General features: G+C 52.0%; 1 protein-coding gene across 4 annotated transcripts in view; it reads left to right on the top strand.

Moving 5' to 3' along the window:
* The window catches only part of Tom1l2 (target of myb1 like 2 membrane trafficking protein), a 130,918-nt gene extending 115,357 nt beyond the window's left edge, over positions 1-15,561 (top strand). Inside the window, exons 11-16 of one of the 4 annotated variants that reach the window (XM_057776006.1) lie at positions 108-225; positions 988-1,063; positions 3,443-3,505; positions 9,219-9,278; positions 11,231-11,267; positions 12,158-15,561. In XM_057776006.1, the coding sequence (XP_057631989.1) occupies positions 108-225; positions 988-1,063; positions 3,443-3,505; positions 9,219-9,278; positions 11,231-11,267; positions 12,158-12,306 (503 nt within the window). In that variant the 3' untranslated portion in view covers positions 12,307-15,561. The other 3 variants (XM_057776008.1, XM_057776009.1, XM_057776010.1) reach the window with 3 other exon arrangements.
* The last annotated feature ends 5,161 nt before the right edge of the window (positions 15,562-20,722 follow it).

The raw sequence follows: 20,722 nt of genomic DNA, 5'->3' as shown, positions 1-20,722 counted from the left end.
TGTACAGAGAGAGAGAATGGTAATAATACAGTACAATAATACGACATTTTTACAGGGCTTTTAAAGCCCACGTTTGTTCTCACCTGTTTCTTGTTTTGCTGTCACAGACTTGGGAACAGAGACTGTCAGTGGCACCCTCAGCTCACTGCAACAGTGTAAGCCTCATGATGGTTTCGACATGTTTGCCCAGACCAGAGGGAACTCCTTGGCTGAACAGCGAAAGACGTATGTGGAATTTTCCCAGTGGCTTTCTGCAGGTACAGGGTGGGGGTGAGGGAGTGTCTTCTCAGCTGGTCACACTGAAAAAGGATGACGCCTTTTCTTTACCAACTTAAAGACTTCTGGAGCCAACATTGTCACATATCTTTAATCCCAGCACTCAGGAGGCAGAGGCAGATAGATCTCTGTGAGTTTGAAACCAGCCTGGTCTTCAGAGTAAGTTCAAGGACAGCCAAGGCTACACAGAGATACCCTGTCTCAACACTCCCCCTACCCCACCCCCAAAAAAAAGACTTAGAGAAACTTAAAACTATAATGGTAAGGACTTGTTACCTTCTAAAACTGAATGAATGCCAATCCCATCTCTCCTTCTCCTCTGCCCCGGAGAGCACCAGCCCCGTCTCCCCTTCTCTTCTGCCCCAGGGTTGTCTGTTCTGTCAGTCATGGTTCCAAAGCAGATAGCCCCTGCATCTGGAACTAACACCCCATCCACTCAGCGCAGCAGAGAGGCTGATGCTTGTGAAATAATTACTTGGCCTTCTGAAGCCTCTTCCTCTGAGGACTTCCAGAACACTTAGGCACCTTTCTCTTCAGCTTCAGTACTCAAGGCAGGGATTGTTGAAAAGTGTGGTACCCAGGTCTCAAAGGACTGACTCCAGGGGTGAGCTGGTGCTGGGAGACAGACCGCAGGAGTCCGCAGACATGAGGCAGGTACCACAACACCTCTGCATCCACTGGGCGAGAGCTCACTTGCACTGTTTTCTCCAGGGTCACCTATGAGGATCCCCAGGCTGTTGGAGGACTCGCCTCTGCTCTAGACAATCGGAAACAGAGCTCAGAAATGGTAGGTCTACAAGCCTGTTCTGTGCCCAGTCTTCTGGATACAAAGCAAGGCAGCTTGGTAAAGTTGGTTGAATAATTCAGCAGAAGTTGACTTGTATAAATGGCAGAGACAGCCTGGAGAGGACACCACAGAGCACCTCTGGGTTGCAGGCAGTGCACTGATAAAATGATAACGCTCTCAAGGGAAGTAAATACTGAACTAAGCCAGCTGGCTGCCAGCCTAGCCGAGTAGTACAGTCCCAGGGGTGAGGTGGTGTGGAGAGTGTCCTGTCACACTCTGGGCTTGGAAAGAGTTAAGCGAGGAGCCAGAACATTTTGAAATAAAGGATGAAATCTTTGTGAGTCTCAGGCCACAGCCAGCTTATGGAAGACTTCAGAAGGACTTATGCATTTAATACATTTTTGCAGATATTTTCCTTTTGAGCCCAACTAGGAAATGTATGGGAATGTATGCCTGTCTGCCTGGCAAGGAGGAAGAGGGCTCCCGGGACCCCTGGGCTGGAATGAAAGGGAGCTGTGCCCACCCATCCACTGGAAAAGGAAGGGCCCTTTGCTTCCTGAACATCCGATCTTAGCCTCCTGTGGGCCCTGTACAAAGGGACTGGTGAGGAACAGCACAACAGCTGCCTAGCGTAATGGGAACCTTGGTCTCAGGGGTGGGGGCTGCTTTTCTGACTTACTGCTAGGGGGTACAGAAGATCCCATCTACTGCCACCCTGTCATTACACAGTAGTGGCCTCCAGTGACATCCGCCACCCACATAGTAACCTCTGCTCTTTAAGCCTCCCGTTACTTAAACTATCTCTGCATTGAACCCAGCAAAGGAATTAGAGAACCAGACCAGGGGCCTGCCAGTGTACTGTCCAGTAAAGACAAGGACGACCCTTCCTCCTGGCTCACGCCAATCTGGAGCAGCCTTGTCCCCTGGCACTGGACCAAGGACCTGCCCCATCATGCCAGCATGTGTCCTGCTCCACTCATGCCATTATTGGTGCCCAGGCCTGGGTCCAAGTCCAGGAGATGCGGTCAACTTCTCACCCTTTGAATGCGTGGCTTGGCCTGGCTCCCTGTTTTCAAAGGTCTTGCTGATTCCAGCAGATTTACCAATGATAGTAGGCAGATTGCTGTTCCTGTTGTTACTGGGGCAAGGGCCTCAGCAAGGAAGACTGGCAGGACATGGGATGGTCATGTGTGTCTCTGTGTGTGGACACATCTGCAGGCTGCCTTGACCCTTCATGGGCCAGGCTGTTCTGGAACTGAGAAGAAAGTAGAGAGAAAGTTGTGTAGTCACATCTCTGCAAGTAAGAGCCCACCTCTAGTTTTATGATGTGAAGAAGCAAGAGGGGGCTGGCTAGATGACTCAGCAGGGAAAGGCACTTACCGCCAAGCCTAACGACTTGAGTTCCATCCTCAGAACCACATGGTGGGAAGAGAACTGACTCCTACAAGTTGCATTCTGACCTCCACCTGCATAGTGGCATGCGTGTCCAATGTACATGTACATATGCACATATAAAATAAATATATTTTTTAAAGCAAGAGTTCTGCAGGTGTAACTCACCTGTCTAGTGTACATGATGCTCTGGGATCAGCAGCAACGCTACAAATGAACAAACACAAAAGCATAAGGCAATAAAGAGCTGGTGATGGTGCACGCCTTTAATCCCAGCATTCTGGAGCAGAGGCAGGCCCGTCTCTGGGAGTTTGAGGCCAGCCTGGTTTACAAAGTGAATTTCAGGGAAGCCAGGACCACACAGAGAAACCCTGTCTGTAAAAAAAAAAAAAAAAAAAATTAACTAAATTAAATAAATCTTTAAAAAAAAAAAGCTGGGCGTGCTGGCGCATGCCTTTAATCCCAGCACTACAGAAGCAGAGACAGGTGGATCTCTGAGTTTAAGGCCAGCCTGGTCTACAGAGAGAGTTCCAGGACAGTCAGGACTACACAGAGAAAGCCTGTCTCCAAAAACAAACAAACAAGGCAATAAAGAACATGCTGAGTTCAGCATTGAAGTCAAGAATCTAAGAAAAGATACATGGACCAAAAAAAAAAAGCAGAGTAAGTCAGAAAAGAGTAGAAGCAATTGCGCTGTATCCAAAGAATTGGGCTTGGATGACCTCTCAGGCTTTACCGATGCCTGGTGTCGAACATTCTGTTATCCCGCCCAGGGTCATGGCATTGGGTTTGCCTTCTCTTTTCCGGGAAGGTGGGATGGGGGCATGCTAGGGCATGTGGGAAGCATCCGTCCAGGCACATTTCCCTGTGTGACAGACTACCAAATCTGAACAATGACTCTTCTATTTACAATATGTGCTGTGACTTCCTGTTGTGGGTATTGCTGTGACTTTTCTTTTTGGGACTCTTTTGTCCTTGGCCCAGCAGAGAGGGAAAGGTGGGGATTGTGACCTGCAACCCATAGACAGCTGGCTCATGACCCAAGGAATGGTGAGGAGCCATAGCTGAGTGAGCTCGCTGCCCACCCCAGCCCCTCACTGTGTAACAGTCGGCACCTTCCTCTTGCCACCTGCCCAGTACTTGTGACCAGACAGGAGAGAGATCACTCACTTGTTCTGGGGGTGCCAATCTCCCCTCCTGTCTACGCAGAGTCTCCGTAAGGCCCCAGACTTCCAACTCCAGAAACACCTTCCCTGACTGAGCTTGCGCTCCCGGATCTTCGTGGACTGGGATGTTTGCAGGCATGAGGGGAGGGCCTTTCCCTTCTCTCACAGACTCTGGAGTTCTCGGCAGTATTCGTTTTTCCAGGATGAGCATCAGTAATCATGGCTTGTGCTTAGGAGGGGACCATTAAGAGAGGGCTCAGCACGTGGCCAGTCAGAGAGGCTCCTTCTTATTCATGCCTGGGAATTTGGCAGTCCTAGGCTCGGTGGGCTTTTATACTGTAATGGAGCCTCACAAATGGCTGAGACCTCTTGCATAAATGTATAGACGACAGTAACAGAGCCAGAGAAAATCAAGCCAGGGGAGCCTGTATCATGCTTACAGTCCACTCTGTGGCTTGGGAGTGTCTTTCCCACCATATCTGTGCAGATGGCCCTGAGCTGGGTGCATGAAGAGAGGGCCCCAAGCTGCTTGCCTCAGTTGGGCCATTTCATCCTTAAGTGCAGAATCAAACCCCTAGGTGTGTGTGGTAGGAATGGAGCAGGTGAGGCTACAAAGAAATGACAGAAATAGACATGTGGGCTTCTGCCCTCCAGATTAATGCAGTAAGCCAAATGTGGAACTCGTCCTTAGCGTCAGGCCAGGAGAGGGCCCCGATAGCAGGTGTCCATGTGGGGCTTCTAAGTGACAAGCTGTTTGCAGCACAGGGGCCACCTGCTTGAGAAAGGCTTAAGCTAAGGGTACAGACAGGGTCTGGAGACCAGTGTAGCGGGTGCCCAAGCTGTCCCCTCCCACAGCAGTGTACACTTGCCCTCAGTGAGAAAGCCGTTGTTCTTGCAAGTGGGGACTGGCCAGGCCCTTCATTTTCTTCTTCTAGGTCATGCTGGGCCCTGGCCTTAGAGCAGGCTTCCTAAAACTATATCTCCATTGTCCAAACAGAGACATTCTAACTGTGTGCCCTGTGCCTGTTAGCCCTGCAAAAAAGGATACTGCCCTCCAAACTACTTGAGTGTGACCTGGGCAGCTGGTGATGGTGCCTGTCTTTGTCCACACAAGTCGACTTTCCTCTTCCCTGTCCCTGTGTAGAGCGCCAGTCTTCAGTTTCCTAGAAACAAACCCAACTAACAGCTAACTTGGTATCTCACCTTCCTGCCTACAGTTTGTTTTCCTTTTCAAACAATGTGTGTTAGCTGCTTTGCTTATTTCCTATAGTATGGAAGTCCTACCCTTCCCAACCTGTCAAGTACAAATTCTTCATATGGAAACTGTGTATTACTGAGTGAGACCAGGGGCTCTAGACTATCCTTCCCACTGGGTCTGGGTGAAGTATCACAAAGAGTTTCACGGCTCCTCTAGAGATAGCACCCAGTACAGACCTGCACCATCGGGCAGGTAGGTCTCTTCGTGTGCCTGGAGTTGGGGACAGCTGTGGAAGGGTGTCTACTCGTTCCTTCTTCTCCTGGGACTTCAGGTGTGAGGGCAGCCTGCAGTTAGGCCACTGCAGCAGGTGCATTGGCAAGTAAAGGTAAGCAAGATCTGGCTTGAGCCCAGGGTCAGCAGCCTTCCCTTCTCTCCCTCCCTGGCCCTCTGGTCTTTTCTGTTACTTTTGGCTGGTGATCACTTAGGAGGTATAAGCAGGGAAAATCAGAGAATGAAAGCATGCCTCGGTCTTAGCACTGGACAGGCTGATGTAGGAGGCTCCTGGTGTGATCCAGCCTGGGCTACACAGAGACCAGCCTAAGCTGAATAATGGGACCCTGTCTTACACATACTTGCATAAAACCATGTCAACAGCAACAATAGAGACAAGAACAGAAGTAGTAGACCCTGAGGTCCTCTGTTGATCCCTGACACCAGAGGTGCAGGACAAGGAAGAACAACAGCAGTGGGTTATAAAAGACAGGGCCAGGGCCGAAGAGATGGCTCAGTGGTTAAAAGTACATACCGCTCCTGTAGAGAACCCAGGTTCAGTTGCCAGCACCCACATCGGGCAGCTCACAATGGCCTGTAACTACAGCTCCAGAGAATCTGGTGCCCTCTTCTGGCCTCCATGAGCACCTGCACTTACATGAACATACCCCTCACACACACACACACACAATGAAAAGTAAAAACAGGTTAGTAAAAAACCCTACTTGCTGCTGTCAGAGGCTAATGCTAGTTATCCCCACTCTGTAATTCTCTCGGACTATCAGACGTAGGACACCAAAGGTGAGAACAAACGAAAGACTGACTGGGCCGTGCCAGCGCCTCACCTCTTTCTTGTTCCTAAGGTGGAGTGACCCATAGGTGCCAACAACAGGACTTCTGCCCACCACCCAGATCCTAACCTGCCACCTTGGCATCAGAGATGCCTGAATCTCTGAACTCATAACTTGGACTGGGTATTGTTACCAGAACTCCACCCTGCCAGCCTGGCTGCTCTTTCCACATGCAGCTTGGTTTTTGGGCTTGGTGTTTATGGGAGGGTGTTCTGGGTAGATTCCTTTCTCTTCGTACCCATTCTCCTTCTGTCTCCCTCATCACTCTTTATAACCTCCTGTAACAGCCTGCAGCTTGGATCACTGTCCAAGAAGACGCTAAAACCATGACAGAATGGCTAAAAGCTTTCCAGAGATCTGCTGGATGAGCCACTCAGGGATCCGTTACAGATGTTAGACCCCAAAGTCCCAGGACAGAAACACACCGAGACTCCTTGCCATGCCCCCTTCCTCTATCAGCAGGAGAGGGACTTGTTTCTCCCTCTTTCTGGGCCTCTGCAGGTCTATTTTCCAGACAGTGTACGTGTTAAGATTGGGTCTGGCTGTACCTGTGTGGTGAGAGGGAGGCTCTGCCTGCTTCCCAGAGCTGGTTCATAGCTATGCTTCTGCATCCAGTCACCTGCCTTCCATCACATAAGCCTAGCCGAGAAATAGCACCCTAGCTCCTCAGAATGTGCCCTGAGGCCCAAGAGACTCAGTTCCTGTGACTAGACTCCCTTGGGTATCTATGTTAGAATATAGAAACACAAACCTGGACCATGAGGGATCCTGACTCAGAATGTTCATGTTAGACTCAGAATGCCACATTGCAGTCACCCTGTTCACAGGTGAGGAGATGGAGGCCATGCCTTGTTGAAATGCCCGGGCCAACTCCTTCACCTTCTGCCACATAACTGAGACTTCTAAGACAGAAGAGGCTGGCTCCCCGATTGAAGAAAGGCGCAAAGAGAAGTGACTTGCCCCAGGCCTACAGCTGGGCAGTGTGGTCCAGGTGGAGCCCAGCCCCATTTTTGTCTTGCTTTGCTACCATTGCAGGGATATGTTCAGCTGTTTGCAGATGTTTATGATGTGAATTAAACCCAAAGCTTCACACATGGTAGGCAAGTACTCCTGAATTACACCTCTAGACCACTGATTCATCGTGCTGGCTGTCCTGGCGCTCATTATGTGGACCAGGGTGGCCTCGAACTCATAGAGATCGGCCTACCTCTGCCTCCCAAGTATTGGGATTAAAGGTGTGTGCTGGCCACCAGGTCCAGCCTAGCCCTCTACTTTTTAACAGCAATGAAAAGAATTATAAGGAAGAAAGCCCTGAAATGTCTGTTTAGCCTGTGACCCTTTAAAACTAGCAACACAGTGGAAGTGTTCATCCCTCCTACCAGAGAGCCTGTGCTCCACCCCAACGCTGCAGGAAGAAAGCTCACGGTTGTGGACTCTCTGTTTCTTCCAGGTAGACTGAGCTAGAGAAGACAAAAGTGCTCGTGTGCACTCTAGCAGCTGCTGTGGTTGGCATTTCTCATTGGAGAAATGGTTGACTTTCTGAGCTGGGGGCTAGGCATGGCACATGTCCCCAACGAGTCAGACGTGGTTTATAGATGTCACGATTATGAGAACAGCACATCCCTTCCGGGAGTCCATCAAGGTAGAAACCTGCTTGCCCGCAGTCATGATAGCAGTGCACCCTCTGGTCCCAGTGTTCTTTGATGGGGAGGCAGGCATCTGCCGTGAGCACTGCAGGCACAGCCATTGAGCATCCTTGCTCTCTCCACGACTCCCTGAAATATCCAGTATGACAGTTTGGAGTGTCTGGGGGTTAAAATGGCGACATAGAGGGACGGTGCCTATTGATTAGTGAGCCATTCTGAAAACACTTGTGTGCCTGCCTCCGGCAGGGTGAAGATGGGCACAGAGCACATTCTCGGAGCCAGGGGTCACCAGCTTGCCATAGGAGGTGCTGCTAACATCTGCTCAGCATGTGCGGTTGCCACACCTTTTTGGCAACAGATCTCAACCTCTAAAGCTGGAACCAGCAATATGAACCCTTTGTTCTCTTCCTTTTCAGGCTGGACTTTGTGGGTTATTTTTGTTACTTTTTATACTGGGTCTCCTTATTGCCTATTTAAAGTTCATCCTTACTCTAGACTGTGGCTTTAGAATGCAGCCAGCTATGGACACAGTACTGTCATTCTCTTTTTTTCTAGAAATAATGGAGCTAATAAGCAAGCCTCCCAGGTGGGGCACCTCTCAGTCCCAGGGTAGGCGAAGAGGCAGGTTGCCCTGACTAAAGGCCATCATCTCATTTGTCTAGGCAGGGAGCCAACCTTTTATTAACGTGACTTCTAGGGGTTTAGGGCACCTCTACCTCTTATCTGTTAGCAATGTGAATGTTTTTAGTTGTACATATTTTTCACAGTCTCTGCTCTAGGGCCGTTGACTCAGGCCGAGGCATGGCACCTTCTCCAATACCCATGAGGTTTATTGGGGAGCCCTGCCACATCCTAGGCTTCCTGCTTCCCGGCCCGCAGTAGAATACCTTTCTCAGTGACTAAGGCTTAGCCAGCTGCTGAGAGCAGAGAGAATGAGACTGAAGGACGCTGTGACATTCGTGGCTGTCAAGCGGCATTTTTTCCTCAAAGGAGAGAAAGACTAAAGCCCTCTGTCCTTCTGGTCATCAAAGCCTCGTTTGTTAGCTGTGTCTCCATTAATGGGAGTGTGCCCGCCTTCTGGAAGCATACAGACCGAGGGGGCATGTGCCTCTGGCTCCTTCCCCCCTCAGAAAGCCACCTCAGCTAGTAGACAGAGGCCCAGGGCTGGGGTGCCCTCCTGAGAACCCACAGCCTGCTCTAGGCATGTTGCTGCTCAGCTTCCCTCAGGCCCGAGAGTCTCTTCACCAAATGCAGCGGATCCTCTGTCATAGCTGCTGTAGGACTGTGCCTTCTTGAGATTAGGAGGTGCTCTGTAGCCTGGCCTGAAAAGGCAAACACACACAAGCAAAAAGTTATCCATATCAAGAACACGTACTTTCTCGCCGCCCGCCCCTGCTGACCAGCCTGCTTCTTCTACCTGACCAGCTCGTTGCTCCCTTCACCCGCCATTTCACATGCAGCTGCCTGTGTTGCCTGTGCGTGCCTTGTAGTTGTTTTGCTCTGTGTACATTTTGGTTTTGTTTGGGGGTTACTTTTGATGATTTACTTTGTTCTGGTGTTCTGTCTTCTTTTGCCTGGCTGTGTGGGGGCCTGCCTGACCCCGCCTGCTGCTTGCCGCCTCTGCCTTCATAGATCCCCGTTGCGCAGCCCTCTGTCATGGACGACATTGAGGTGTGGCTCAGGACAGACCTGGTGAGACTTGATTTCTACATTTCGTGTGGGGGTTGTGGCAAGGCAGATGTTCTGAGGACAGGCCTTGGGGCTTGTGGCAGGGGCCCCCCTCCACCATGGTGGGTTGGAGGAGGGAGGGGGCAGCTCAGCCAAGCTCACCTTTCTTTTCAACATGTGGGCGCTGGTGTGCTGGCTCTGGGCACAGCCTCTCAGCCACACAGTCCCATACAGATGTCTCACATCTGTGGAATTAGAGAGCCCATCTCGAACCACTCCTGACACATGCCAAACCCTCCCCATCTCTCTCAAATGCCAACAGTGTGTGTTTGAGTGGTTTTTCTGCTTATTTGTCTTTGTTTCATTTTGCTTTTTATTTTAAGGGAAGCAGATATTTTTGTGTTTTGGTTTTTGTTCCTTTTCTCTTTTTTGCCCCATGTTGGGGATTGAATTCATGGCCTTGTGCATGCTGATGGGCAAGTACCACATCCCAACATTTTCATTTCTTTTTTTTTTCTTTTTCATTTCATAAATGAGTTAGATGCTTGATTTTAAATTTACCACATCATCCCATTCTCACTGTCTTCTCGTATTTGTTTAAAAGAACTCCTGCCCCCAAAGAATGTTTGTTCATCTTTTGGGATGGGCAAAAGACAGAAAATCATGCATCTGAAGATGGCCTCAGTCAATTCCCTCTCCTTACAGAGCACGCCATTCACAGCTGCTGGATGTAGGAGGGATTCGGTGGTGGCTACAGGTTTCCTGTAGCACCTCCCCTGTGAAAGAGGGCAGCGTGCTATAGTTAGGGGCCACCACTGCCTCTTCCCCAGGAGGCTAGGCCTTCTAAAGATACAGCCCAAGGAAGCAGTCACCTGGGTGGCAGGGAAGGCTAAAAGAACTCCCCTCTGACCTTTCCAGGGATGCCTAGGAAGAAATATGTCCCTCACAGAGGCAGGGACAGAAAATCGCAGGCCCTGTCCCAGACATTACATGGTGCCACACACCTGTAAGCCCAGCATCTGGGAAGTCGAGACAGGAAGACCAGAAGTGCAAGGCTAGCTTTAGCTACATGGTGAGCTCAAGGCTAACCTGGCTACATGAGACCCAGAAAGGGTTTGTTAGCAAGACTCTCACAAGGCAGTGACAGGTCAGAGGCCCAGGTTGCTCCGCCCTGCTGGTGACTCTTCACTCTATCATGGGTCCTTTCCCAGGAAGGCCCATGTATGAGTGCCTCTCTAATCAAGTGTGAGCCACTTAAATGTCTAGAGGTGCACAGTGCCTCCATGGCCCTTTTAGGCAGCAAAATGGGAGCTTAGGTCTAGGGGAAGGCAGTGATAGCTCCTAGGAGGCCGTGGGGCTTGTTTCTAGGTGACACTGCCAAAGGACCTCCTGGAGATCAAGCTGAGGCTATCCAGGCCCCAAGTGGATTCTAGCTGTTGGTGTGGATGGCGTTTTTTCAGGATCCCTGTGCTGGCAGCACTGGCATGCCTCAGCCTCATGTGACAGTGGCATCTCTCCCCAGAGCCTGGTAGTGATGGTGGGGTTCTCCCCTCTGGCCCAGGTAGCAGCCTGCACCAATTTTGGATTTTTCTTTCTTGTCCTTCTAGGAGATCAAAACCTAAAATCTTTGTCACTTTGCTTTTTTAAACATTTTTGTTGTTGTTGTTGTTTTTCAAGACAGTGTTTCTCTGTAACTTTGGAGCCTGTCCTGGAACTAGCTCTTGTAGACCAGGCTGGCCTCTAACTCACAGAGATCTGCCTGCCTCTGCCTCCCGAGTGCTGGGATTAAAGGCGTGCGCCACCACCACCTGGCTTAAACATTTTTTTTAAAGCACACTCTCTGCCTCTCTAATAGGAAGAAGAGAATCTGGAACTAGGAAAAGTAGGACTTCACTTGGGTAGCCATGGGTGGATAGAGGTGGCTGGGTGGGCAAGACAGGAAGGAGCCCTAATTCCATTCTCTGCTCCATTCACAGAAGGGTGACGACCTGGAAGAGGGTGTCACAAGTGAAGGTAGGCCTGGCCAGTGGCCTTCTGCTCTCTTGGCTCCTGCCTCTCAGGGCTGCACAGGGCCTCTGCTACTAGATCCCTGTGGTGCTGGGCCTGAGCCCTAGCCTTCATGGGGATTCATGCTGATGGAGACAGCGCTGTAAAGGTCAGGAAGAGAGTGAATGGAGGGCACAGGTTACTATCCTTGGTTCTGCCCAAGTCCTAAGTTCCCTGCACACACAGATCATACAACGCACAGAATGTGTGGGCCTCTTGGGAATCTGTCAGGTGGGAACACAGGCCTAGTTTTCCAGCAAGGCTCCTACCCTCTTCCCATCTGACATCCCCCTCTCCATCTTGCCTTCCGTACCTCATCCTAGGCTACCCCTCCCCTATGACAGCGATCAGTTCGAGGACTTGCGTGGGTCAGTGAGGGTGAATCTGTGGTGTAAACAGGTGCTGGCCCACTCTCAGCCTTGCTTGTGCTGATCTGGGGGAATAGAACTCTGAGCTTTCAGGAATAGGTGCTCTGTACCCTCTGTTTTTTCCCAAAGCCCTCTCTGAAGAGACTGAGGGCTGTCAGACCCTTTTCCCATCATGGGGCCCACAGCAATATACTGGGTCCTCCCCACTCACATCCCCTAACCCAGCTTCTACCAGCTCTGCCTGTGGAGAATCAGGAACAGTGACTTCCCTTAGGCTGATCCCCAGACCAGGAGGGCCCGGAATAACCCTGGACCTGGCTGGGTTGTTCTCCTGCCAGGACCCCTCCCGCCTCCACTCCCTCCCATCCCCTGCACATGTACCTCCTCCCAGAGGGTAGCCAGGCCAATATGATACTGGCTGGAGCTGGTATGGGGCTCCTGCTACACGACCCTCACCAAGCCTAACCCTCAATTTGGTTTGTATTGCAGAGTTTGATAAGTTCCTGGAAGAGCGAGCCAAAGCTGCAGAATCAGTTCCAGACCTGCCCTCACCCCCAACAGAGGCCCCTGCACCAGCCTCAAATACTTCCAACCGGAAGAAGCCAGAGCGGTCTGAGGACGCACTCTTTGCCCTGTGATCTGTCCTGTGGTTTGCCTCCCCATGACAGGTCACTGCTGACGCTCCTAGTGGACACTGGGCACTGGCCACTCCCTAACCCCACAGCCTGCACATGTGTATCTCCATGGAAATGACACTGATTGCTCCCAGGCCTGCCTGGTCAGGGCCCGCTTTGCCACTTTTTCTCTGAGCAGCACTGACCAGAGGGCCTGTCCTCCCTTACCCAAGGGCTCTTGGCCTTGGGTCTTCCCAGGAAGAAGCAGTGGTCCAGCCTCAGGCAGGGTAGCCCCTTGACACTTTATGAGCAGAGCTCCTAAACTGACTCTCACTACCCCATCCTGCTTCTGCCTAGCTCCGTGGCTTCCTTAGGTGAGACACTCTGCTCCCCTGGACCCCTTCTTCCATCAAGGACTCTGGGAAAGCAGGGCTCAAGTATCTGTAACCACAGGCTTCGTCTCTCTCCCTGGACTGGGTGGCACTAGTGTCTGTACTGTCGCTGGCCCTTCCTCTGTCCATCAGCTGCTAGGCCTTGGACCTGTGGCTCTCGGTGTGAGAAGGGCCTAGGGCAGCACGTGCCCTGCAGATGGTAGACAGCTTACTCCATGCACACTGTGCACACTCACATCAGCCCTGATGTCTGGAGAGGGTTGTTTGCCAGTGCAACATGACTTTAATGTATCCCGTGACTAGGCTTTGCCTTCAGCAACCTCCATATGGCTCCCTCCAGGCCCAGAACAGGTAGCTGTGTGTGCTGTGCCTGGAGGTCCCGATGACCAGGGGCCGCGTCAGGCTGGAGCCACACTCCGCTCTTCCCCACTCTTCCCCCTCCCTGACATGGCCTCAGCCTTCATGGCTGTCCCCACTTGACCTGCCCCCCACCTCACATGCCCCCTAGCCAGCAGTTTCAGTCTGAAGCCTGACAGCCTGGATCTGAGCAAGCGAGAGCTGGTGGTACCTGCTCCTGCCCTGTCTTGGCTGGTTTGTTCCCTGTCTCTGAGCAAATGGCCAGTGCTCCCTGAATCCTGGTCTAGCTGCTGTCGCCTAGAGAAAGGAAAAAGCTGTTGCAGCTGTATTACTATATACTGTGCAGGTCACCACACACTCCCCACCCAATGTGTGGTCAGCCTTTCCCACCGTTAGAATGGCCCAGTGCTACACCTGTTGCCACCGAGTGCCAGCCCCAGCAGGGAGAGGAGGCTGGGTCCCACCTGCAGTAAGATCAGTGCGCAGGCTCTGGGCAGCTCTTAGGGTGGGACCGTAGCCCTGGGTGAGAACAGAAATGGCCTACCCCAGGACTCTGGTTAGAGTTCACCTGGCAGGGCCTGTGGAGGATGTCAGCTGACCTGCTAACTACCTAGCCCTCTTTGAGCACCTTCCACCCCTCCACACACTCCATCAGAACCTGTGGCCAAGCAGAGCTTCTCTGTCAGTGTTTCTCAAAGGCAGAGCCCTCTAAGCTAGGCTGATTATTAAGGCCTCTGAAGGCTTATCACACACCAGGGGAGGCTAGGGAGCCCAGTGTACCTGGAAGCTTGGCCTTTGGCACAGTCTAAAAGGGTTGTCTCTGGGGATCAGCTGTACAGTCTAAAGAGCTGGACCTGTGGCAGTAGGCAATCAGGCCAGCATCTCTGAATTAAGAGAATGCCCCTGCTTGTGGGTAATATAGAGAAGAAGATGGGCCTCCATCAGGGAGAGAGATGGATGTGGAGGCCTACCTTGGGTGTTCCCAGCAAGGCTGTTTCTAGTACCAGTGTCCAGATGTCCCCTGTCCTCCTGACTACAGCTGCCCTGGGGGCAGCCTGTACTCAAGGACTCCCACAGGCTGTGTCAAGAGACCGTCTTTCTGGCTGAGAGCAGCCCAGCTGGTAGTCTGGTTTCTCTTGTCTAGAGGTAGTCCGCCTTATCTGTGGGCTGTAGTGACATGTGCCTGAGGCCTTTATGAGAAGCAAAATTGGGCCTAGGGGGGATCATGAAGGGGGTTCAACCCTATGGACTGTCCTGTCCTGAGGCCTGTGGTTCCCCACCATCTGTGGGCAAAGTCCTTAGAAGCTGGGCCCTCTCAAGCCAGCAGCCTTGACAAGTGTTAGAAATCACAGATAGAGTGTGTACTTAATTACACTAAATTATTGCCGGGACTCATAAGCACTAATTACACCTGATTATAGGTTAAAATATTTATTTTGTCAAAATATTTTCTTGAGGATGTGTTTAACCTTTTCTTGTTCATTGTGTGCTGAAGTATGAAGATTGCTTCTTCCTACCTTTTTGGCCATCAGGCAGCAGCAAAGGAAAGTCACCAGGTATATGTTGATCCTGTGAGTCTGCCCAGGTACCAGGAAGGCAGGCTAGAGTTGGGCAGAGACTGAACAACTCAGTTATCTGAATATGGGACATGGGGTTTCAGAGCCAAAAGGGCTTCTTGGTAGCTGTGGCCAGAGCTAGTTTTCATTTCCTGTCAGCCCCTCATGTGAGTGACTGTGCCTTGGCGTGAGCCCTTGTCCTCCCCACCTGGCCCATGCTGTCACCCACAGCACTGCTCAGCCGGGAAAGTGGTGGCTGGTCCCTAAGTGGCCTGGTGGCAGTGAGTTCCTTTGCTCCACCACAAGACTTTTCTGCTCGCAATCCTCTGACTGATGTTCTCAGATGGCTCAGGGCAGACCCAGGCACTCTAGGGGCCAGGTCAGCCCTATGTGACTGGGAGAACAGCAGGAGAGCCTTTGTTCCTGCCTGGTCAATCCACAGTCTCCCTGTGGTCTGCTGTTGGGATGACTGGAGTCTCCCTGTGTGCTCAGCCTCACAGAAGGCCAGGACGGGAATATGTCTCCTCTTGGAGGTCCCCCCTTTATGGTCCTGTGGCACCTACTTAGCTCAGTGCCCATCTCCAGCCCTTCTTGTTCATGGAGGTCTAGGCTAGTCTTCCCTGGGTTCCCAAGAACAATTGTCCACCCTGTGTTCTGACTGATCCTGCCATACTCACGCCCCGGGCTCTCTGGGAGAGCAGGGGTAGTTTCTTCTTAAAGTTTGCACTTTGTCTGGAGGATCTGAGGATCCCTGGGGCTGCTGAAAAGATGGACGGGATTGAGTCTGTTATTCTTTTGTCTTAGGAGTCAGGTTCTTGTCACTGTCTTGTGTGTGTGTGGGTAGAGCTGGTTCTGGAGGGTGGCCCAACGTGACAACTAGTGTGTCCCCACCCCACTGGTTCTTCTTCCAAATACTGTCTCTCTAATTTGTGTTCTTGCATGTAAAGTACGCCACAATAAATAGTTGAACCAGCCATTCCTGTGTGATATCTGAGTCAGCCTGAGCAGCCAAAGGACCTGAAAGTTGGCCCACATGACTTTTTAAAAGATTATATTCTTGCCGGGCGATGGTGGCGCACGCCTTTAATCCCAGCACTCGGGAGGCAGAGGCAGGCGGATCTCTGTGAGTTTCGAGACCAGCCTGGTCTACAGAGCTAGTTCCAGGACAGGCTCCAAAGCCACAGAGAAACCCTGTCTCGAAAAACCAAAAAAAAAAAAAAAAAAATTATATTCTTAAAGTATGTGTTTATGTGTGTTATCTGAGTGTAGATATTAGTTCAGGTGCCCACAGAGGCCAGGAGAGGGCGTTTTGATTCACTGGAGTTAAAGTGGTTTTGTGCCACCCAGTGTGGGTGCTGGGAACCAAACCCTAGTTCTCTGCAAAAGCAGTGTGTGTTCTTTAACTATGGAGCCGTCTCTCCAGCACCCACCTGCCTTTTTATTTTATTTTGTGTTTCAAGATTCGGTCTTACTATGTAGTCCAGGCTAGCCTCAAACCCAGAGATCCTCTGACTTCTGCTTCCCAAGTATTGGGACTCAGAGCCTGTGCCCCAAGACCAGCACCACACACCTGTTAACAGAGCTGCATGGGGCCATGCTGGAGGGAGCAGCTGCAGACCCTCTTCTCCATTCCCAGTCCCAGAGGCCTGGCGAGGAAACTGCTGTGCCCTGCAGTGCGGCAGGCTTTGGGGGAGAGGGCAGGTATGTGGCTGTTCTGGCTACCTAATAGCTATAGGACAGTTGTGGTGGATCTTCCTGGCTCTCGGGTAGATAGAGCACGGTCACTTACCCTGGATCAGAGCAGGTAGGCCTGAGGCATCCAAACCCCTTCAGCTGGGTTTCTGCCCAAAAGGCCTCCAAATCTTCCACAAAGCCCATGCCAAGCACTGAGTGTGAGCCTCAGCTGCTGGAGAGTGGAGCCCCTCCCTGACTTATTATAAATCCACAGTTCCCACCACACATTCAGCTACAGTTGAGTGGTTTCAGTCAGAGTTGCAGGGTTGTGTGACCGTTACAATCTTAGAACCTTTGTCCCCTCAAAGCAGCTCATCCTGTCCTCCCCACCCGCCTTCCTTCCTCTGAGCTGCCCGATGCATTGTTCTTGGGGAACTGGCCAAGTGGGAACCAGGAGTAGGCTATGTGACATGATGCCAGCTGTCTGTGCCTCCTTTAGTTCGTGGACGTGAAGCCCTTGAGATCCTTCCCTTCCTGGAACTGAGGACAGAATCAGGTCTATTAAGTATAGGAAACTAGTGTGACCCTGGCTAACATCTGCCAGCATGTCGCTGTGTGGTAAAGTTGGATGAAGGCTGTAGAGGGGCAGCAGACGAAAGGACCCAGAGGGTCCCCAGCTGTCACCAACCCAGACCAGGATGCCAGTAGCCAGCACCCTAAAAGCCACTGTCACCCTAGGCTCTGGGAGCTGAGGCTCTGACTCTTTCTGACTAGGAAGGGTGAGTGAACTGCAGGCCCCCAATAGAGAAAACAGAAGAACATGTCCCACTGCCCAGATCCTTCTGAGCAGACAGTGTAGACTGAGTCCATCTGTCCCTAGCCCTGTGCCAGGCACCGCGGTGTTAAAGAGGCCCAAATCTGATCCCTACCCTGTGGAGAGCCGTGGGCCGAGTCTGCTCTGGGCTCACAAGTGTGCACTTTTCCTTTGTGCTTGTGTTCCTTACAGCCTGCCAGACTGGTGCTCAGGCTCTGCCCTTGGGGAACTTGAAGCCTTTGTTGAGTTCCCAGAACCAAGGCCCCTCCTCCGCTGAGTGACCTGAGGGGAGGGAGGCTCTGGAGCTGCTGCTAGGGTAGGCTGTCCAGGCCAGGAGGAAGGGCGGGATGGTCATGCTGCTCCAGTTTAGCTGACAGATCTTCAAGGAGGGACTTTGCAACCCCTGGTGAACACTTGCCAAAGTTCATTTTCCCAATAGACTAATAAATGTTCCTATAAGGTAAGGGTTCCGTGGGAGCAGACAAATGCAAGAAATGTTGGAGAACAGGGGTACCGGGGCCTCTCTGTCAGGATGGGGCCTCACTTAAAGGGCTTCTTTGACCTTGGTGGTTGTGGCAGAGATTGGTTAAGAAGTCAGAAACAGGAGTGGGGTTTCAGGAACAGCTGCATCCAGGTGCCTGTAGATGAGGTTGGGCGCTAGTCCTCTGTCTTGGCTCTGCTTCCTCGGGGCTGGCTCCCCCACAGTAGACTAGAGATTTCCTGTAGCTCCAGGCTACAGCTCTTTCCAGCAGTTTACATAGAATACCAAGAACTCAGGCTGAAACCCTGGCTGTCAGTAGACAAGAGTAAAACCTTCACAAGGTCTATAGCATGGGTGGAGAAGGCCCAGCTCCTGAGGTACAGATGGAAAGAGACACATTTCTCGGCTCTTTTTTTTTCCTCCTCAGGCCTCACTGCCTCCCCTCCAGTCATTGGAGCTCGGAGAGGAGCTGGGGCCCTGTCTTGATAATGGCCCTCACTCAGCAGCCTCCAAGGAAGTTCTTGATGGGGAGGGAGCTTCACCACCCATTAACTGTCCAAGAAAAACATCTTTTCTGGGTCTTAGGCAGGGATAGAACGAGAGACCTCAGACCAGCATCCTGGTAAATCAGGTCTCTGCTGGCGGATGATTCTGGAAGCCCCTCGGACTCTTGCCTGGGGCTGTCTCCTCTATCCACGCAACACAGTCCACACACTGCAGAATTGACTCCAGAGAATTCCACGTGCCCCCCCCTTCCTCTGTGAGATGGGATTGACCCACAGAGGCCTTTGCATCTCATCAATCTTTGAGCAAAATGGGCTGGGGTAATCCCAGGGGAGATGAGGACAGGAAAGAGGATCCTGCCGTCTGACTGAAAGAACAGTCAGCTGTCAGTTGGGGATGGCCTGAAATCCAACCTGTGACAGTCCTTACAGAGATTATTCTGACGTACCTCCTGTGCCCACCCCTTCTGTTTTTTGAGGCCTCCCTGAATCCCTCAAAGGTGGGAGCTGCCCAGGCTGGTCTCAAACACAAACCTGCTTCTCCATCTGATGGTTCAGAGTGCGGGCGGGGCGGGGTGGTGGTGGTGGTGTTTGGGGGGTTGGGGGGAACACTGCCCACTGTCAGTTCCCAGGACATCTGGTGGTCTGTGGAAGGTTTCACGCCTTCTCTACTCAACAAGGTCAACGTGAGCTGCAGCAGCCAGAGTTTCTGAAGACACTGGGCCTGAGAAGCCCCCACTTAGCACATGGGCTTCCCTCCTAAGTTCATCCTGTACCTTTCCCTTTTAGAAAAGCCCTTTGCACCCCTGGAAACCCTGGGAGACGGAGAATCTGCTCTGTCTCCTTCAAGATGAGTCTTGAATAAACCTTTATCTTCCTGCTAGCTTCTCTGCGAATTTCCCAGTTTGTGGCAGAGTACCAAGCAGTAGGGACCTGGGATTCCAACAGTAACTCCCTCAGGGCTAAACTTGACTGGTGTCGGGTGATGCCATCAATTGACGTACTTTGCTGTACTCTGGCACTAACACATAGCTGGCTTCTCTGCTCAGGAGCCAGTGTTCCCCCGCCTCTCCAGTTGTGAGCTTTGGGCATACCCAGCCGTTGTGTGGAGATCTCTCTACGGATTGATAATGCCAAGCAGCCACCACAGTGGGTGAAACAGAGGCTCAGAGAGGTCTAGACACTCCCTGAACAGGTCTGCTCCTGGACAGAAGTCGACTCCCATGTGATCAGTCCTCATCTAGGACCAGAATTCTCACGACAGTGGTCCCGGTATAAAGCGAAGTCGGGAGGTTAAGGCCTCCCAAGTGGCTCTGGACTGTTAACAGTCGGTTCCCACTGCCTGGCCCTCTTCCTTTGCCCAGGCATGCCCATGCTCAGCTCCTGAAGTCAAGAAGGATAATGGTTGGGAGGCAGAGGCAGGTGGATCTCTGTGAGTTTGAGACCAGCCTGGTCTACAAGAGCTAGTTCCAGGACAGGCTCCAAAAACCACAGAGAAACCCTGTCTCGAAAAAACAAAAAAACAAAAAAAAAAAGAAGAAGGATAATGGGGTCGTGCAGAGTGACAGGTAACCCTGGAGACTCAGGAGCCTCCTTAAACATTTTTCCTGCCCAGGGCCGGCCATTCCACGCACCTCCGCACCTCTGAGCGCCCAATATTGAGGGCACTGCTGGGCAGAGAGGCCCTGCCCCACACGGCTCAGAACCCTAGCAATGTCTCCAGGGCTTAGAGGGTGGGGACCAACTGGGGGGTGCACAGTAGTCCCTAAAGTAACCAAGCCAGGGTAAGCACAGAAATCTAGGCTTTGGGAGCCAAGCTTGCCGTGGAGCAGTTCCATCAGGGAGAGGGGCAGGTCTTACAGTCCCGCCCCCGGGTCGAGCAGGCGCTGAGCATGTGACCAAAGCCCGAGTCCGGCGAGTGCACGCTGACGCCGCGTCACGCCACTCGGGGCCCCGCCCCAGTCGACAGCGAACAGGACAAGTCCTCTCGCACCGCACCGGGAATCCAGGGTTTCTGCGCTGCCCACCCCGTTCTGCGACTGTCCCCAGTGCAGAACAACCGCGGACAGCGCTGGGGAGTCCTAGGCAGCTCCTTTCTCCCCTGCCTCAGTTGCCTCATCTGTAGAATGGGATGTGAACAGCCGCCTCCCTAAGACTGTTGGAAGGACTGACCGAGTTAATACAATAGAAGTATTTGGCTTGTCACAAGCATGCCCCATGACTGCACAGTGCTGAACCAACTGACCCAGGTCACTGTTGCTTAGGCTGAGACCCCGCCACTCTCAGACTCACCAGGACAGGCTTGTGTTCTGAGTGCCAAAGAACCCAGTAAGGGGGTCCTGAAATCTTTGGTGGGAGGTCTCGGGTATTTGAGACAGAAACCACCAACTTCCTCTGAAGTTCTCCAAGCTTTCCCCACGGGGGAAAAGCTTCCCCTTGGCCTCTGCCTTCGTAAACCCACGTAAACCCACGCTGTCGTTGATCTGCTCTCCCACCTTGGGCTTTGCTGCACAGGGGGCTTTTCTAGTCCTGGCTACAGGTCTTTCTCTAACTTTGCCTTTGACTCCCCCAGTCCTGCAGGAACGGAATGTGGATTTGCGGATATATATACTTCTTAGTCAGTTCCCAGAAGGCAGATCTGTTGTGATACTTCAGACACCGTG

The sequence above is a fragment of the Chionomys nivalis genome, chromosome 7 (assembly GCF_950005125.1).
Source record: "Chionomys nivalis chromosome 7, mChiNiv1.1, whole genome shotgun sequence".
NCBI classification, from domain to species: domain Eukaryota; kingdom Metazoa; phylum Chordata; class Mammalia; order Rodentia; family Cricetidae; genus Chionomys; species Chionomys nivalis.
The sequence above is the reverse complement of the archived record's forward strand: the minus strand, read 5'-3'. Positions and strand labels throughout refer to the sequence as shown.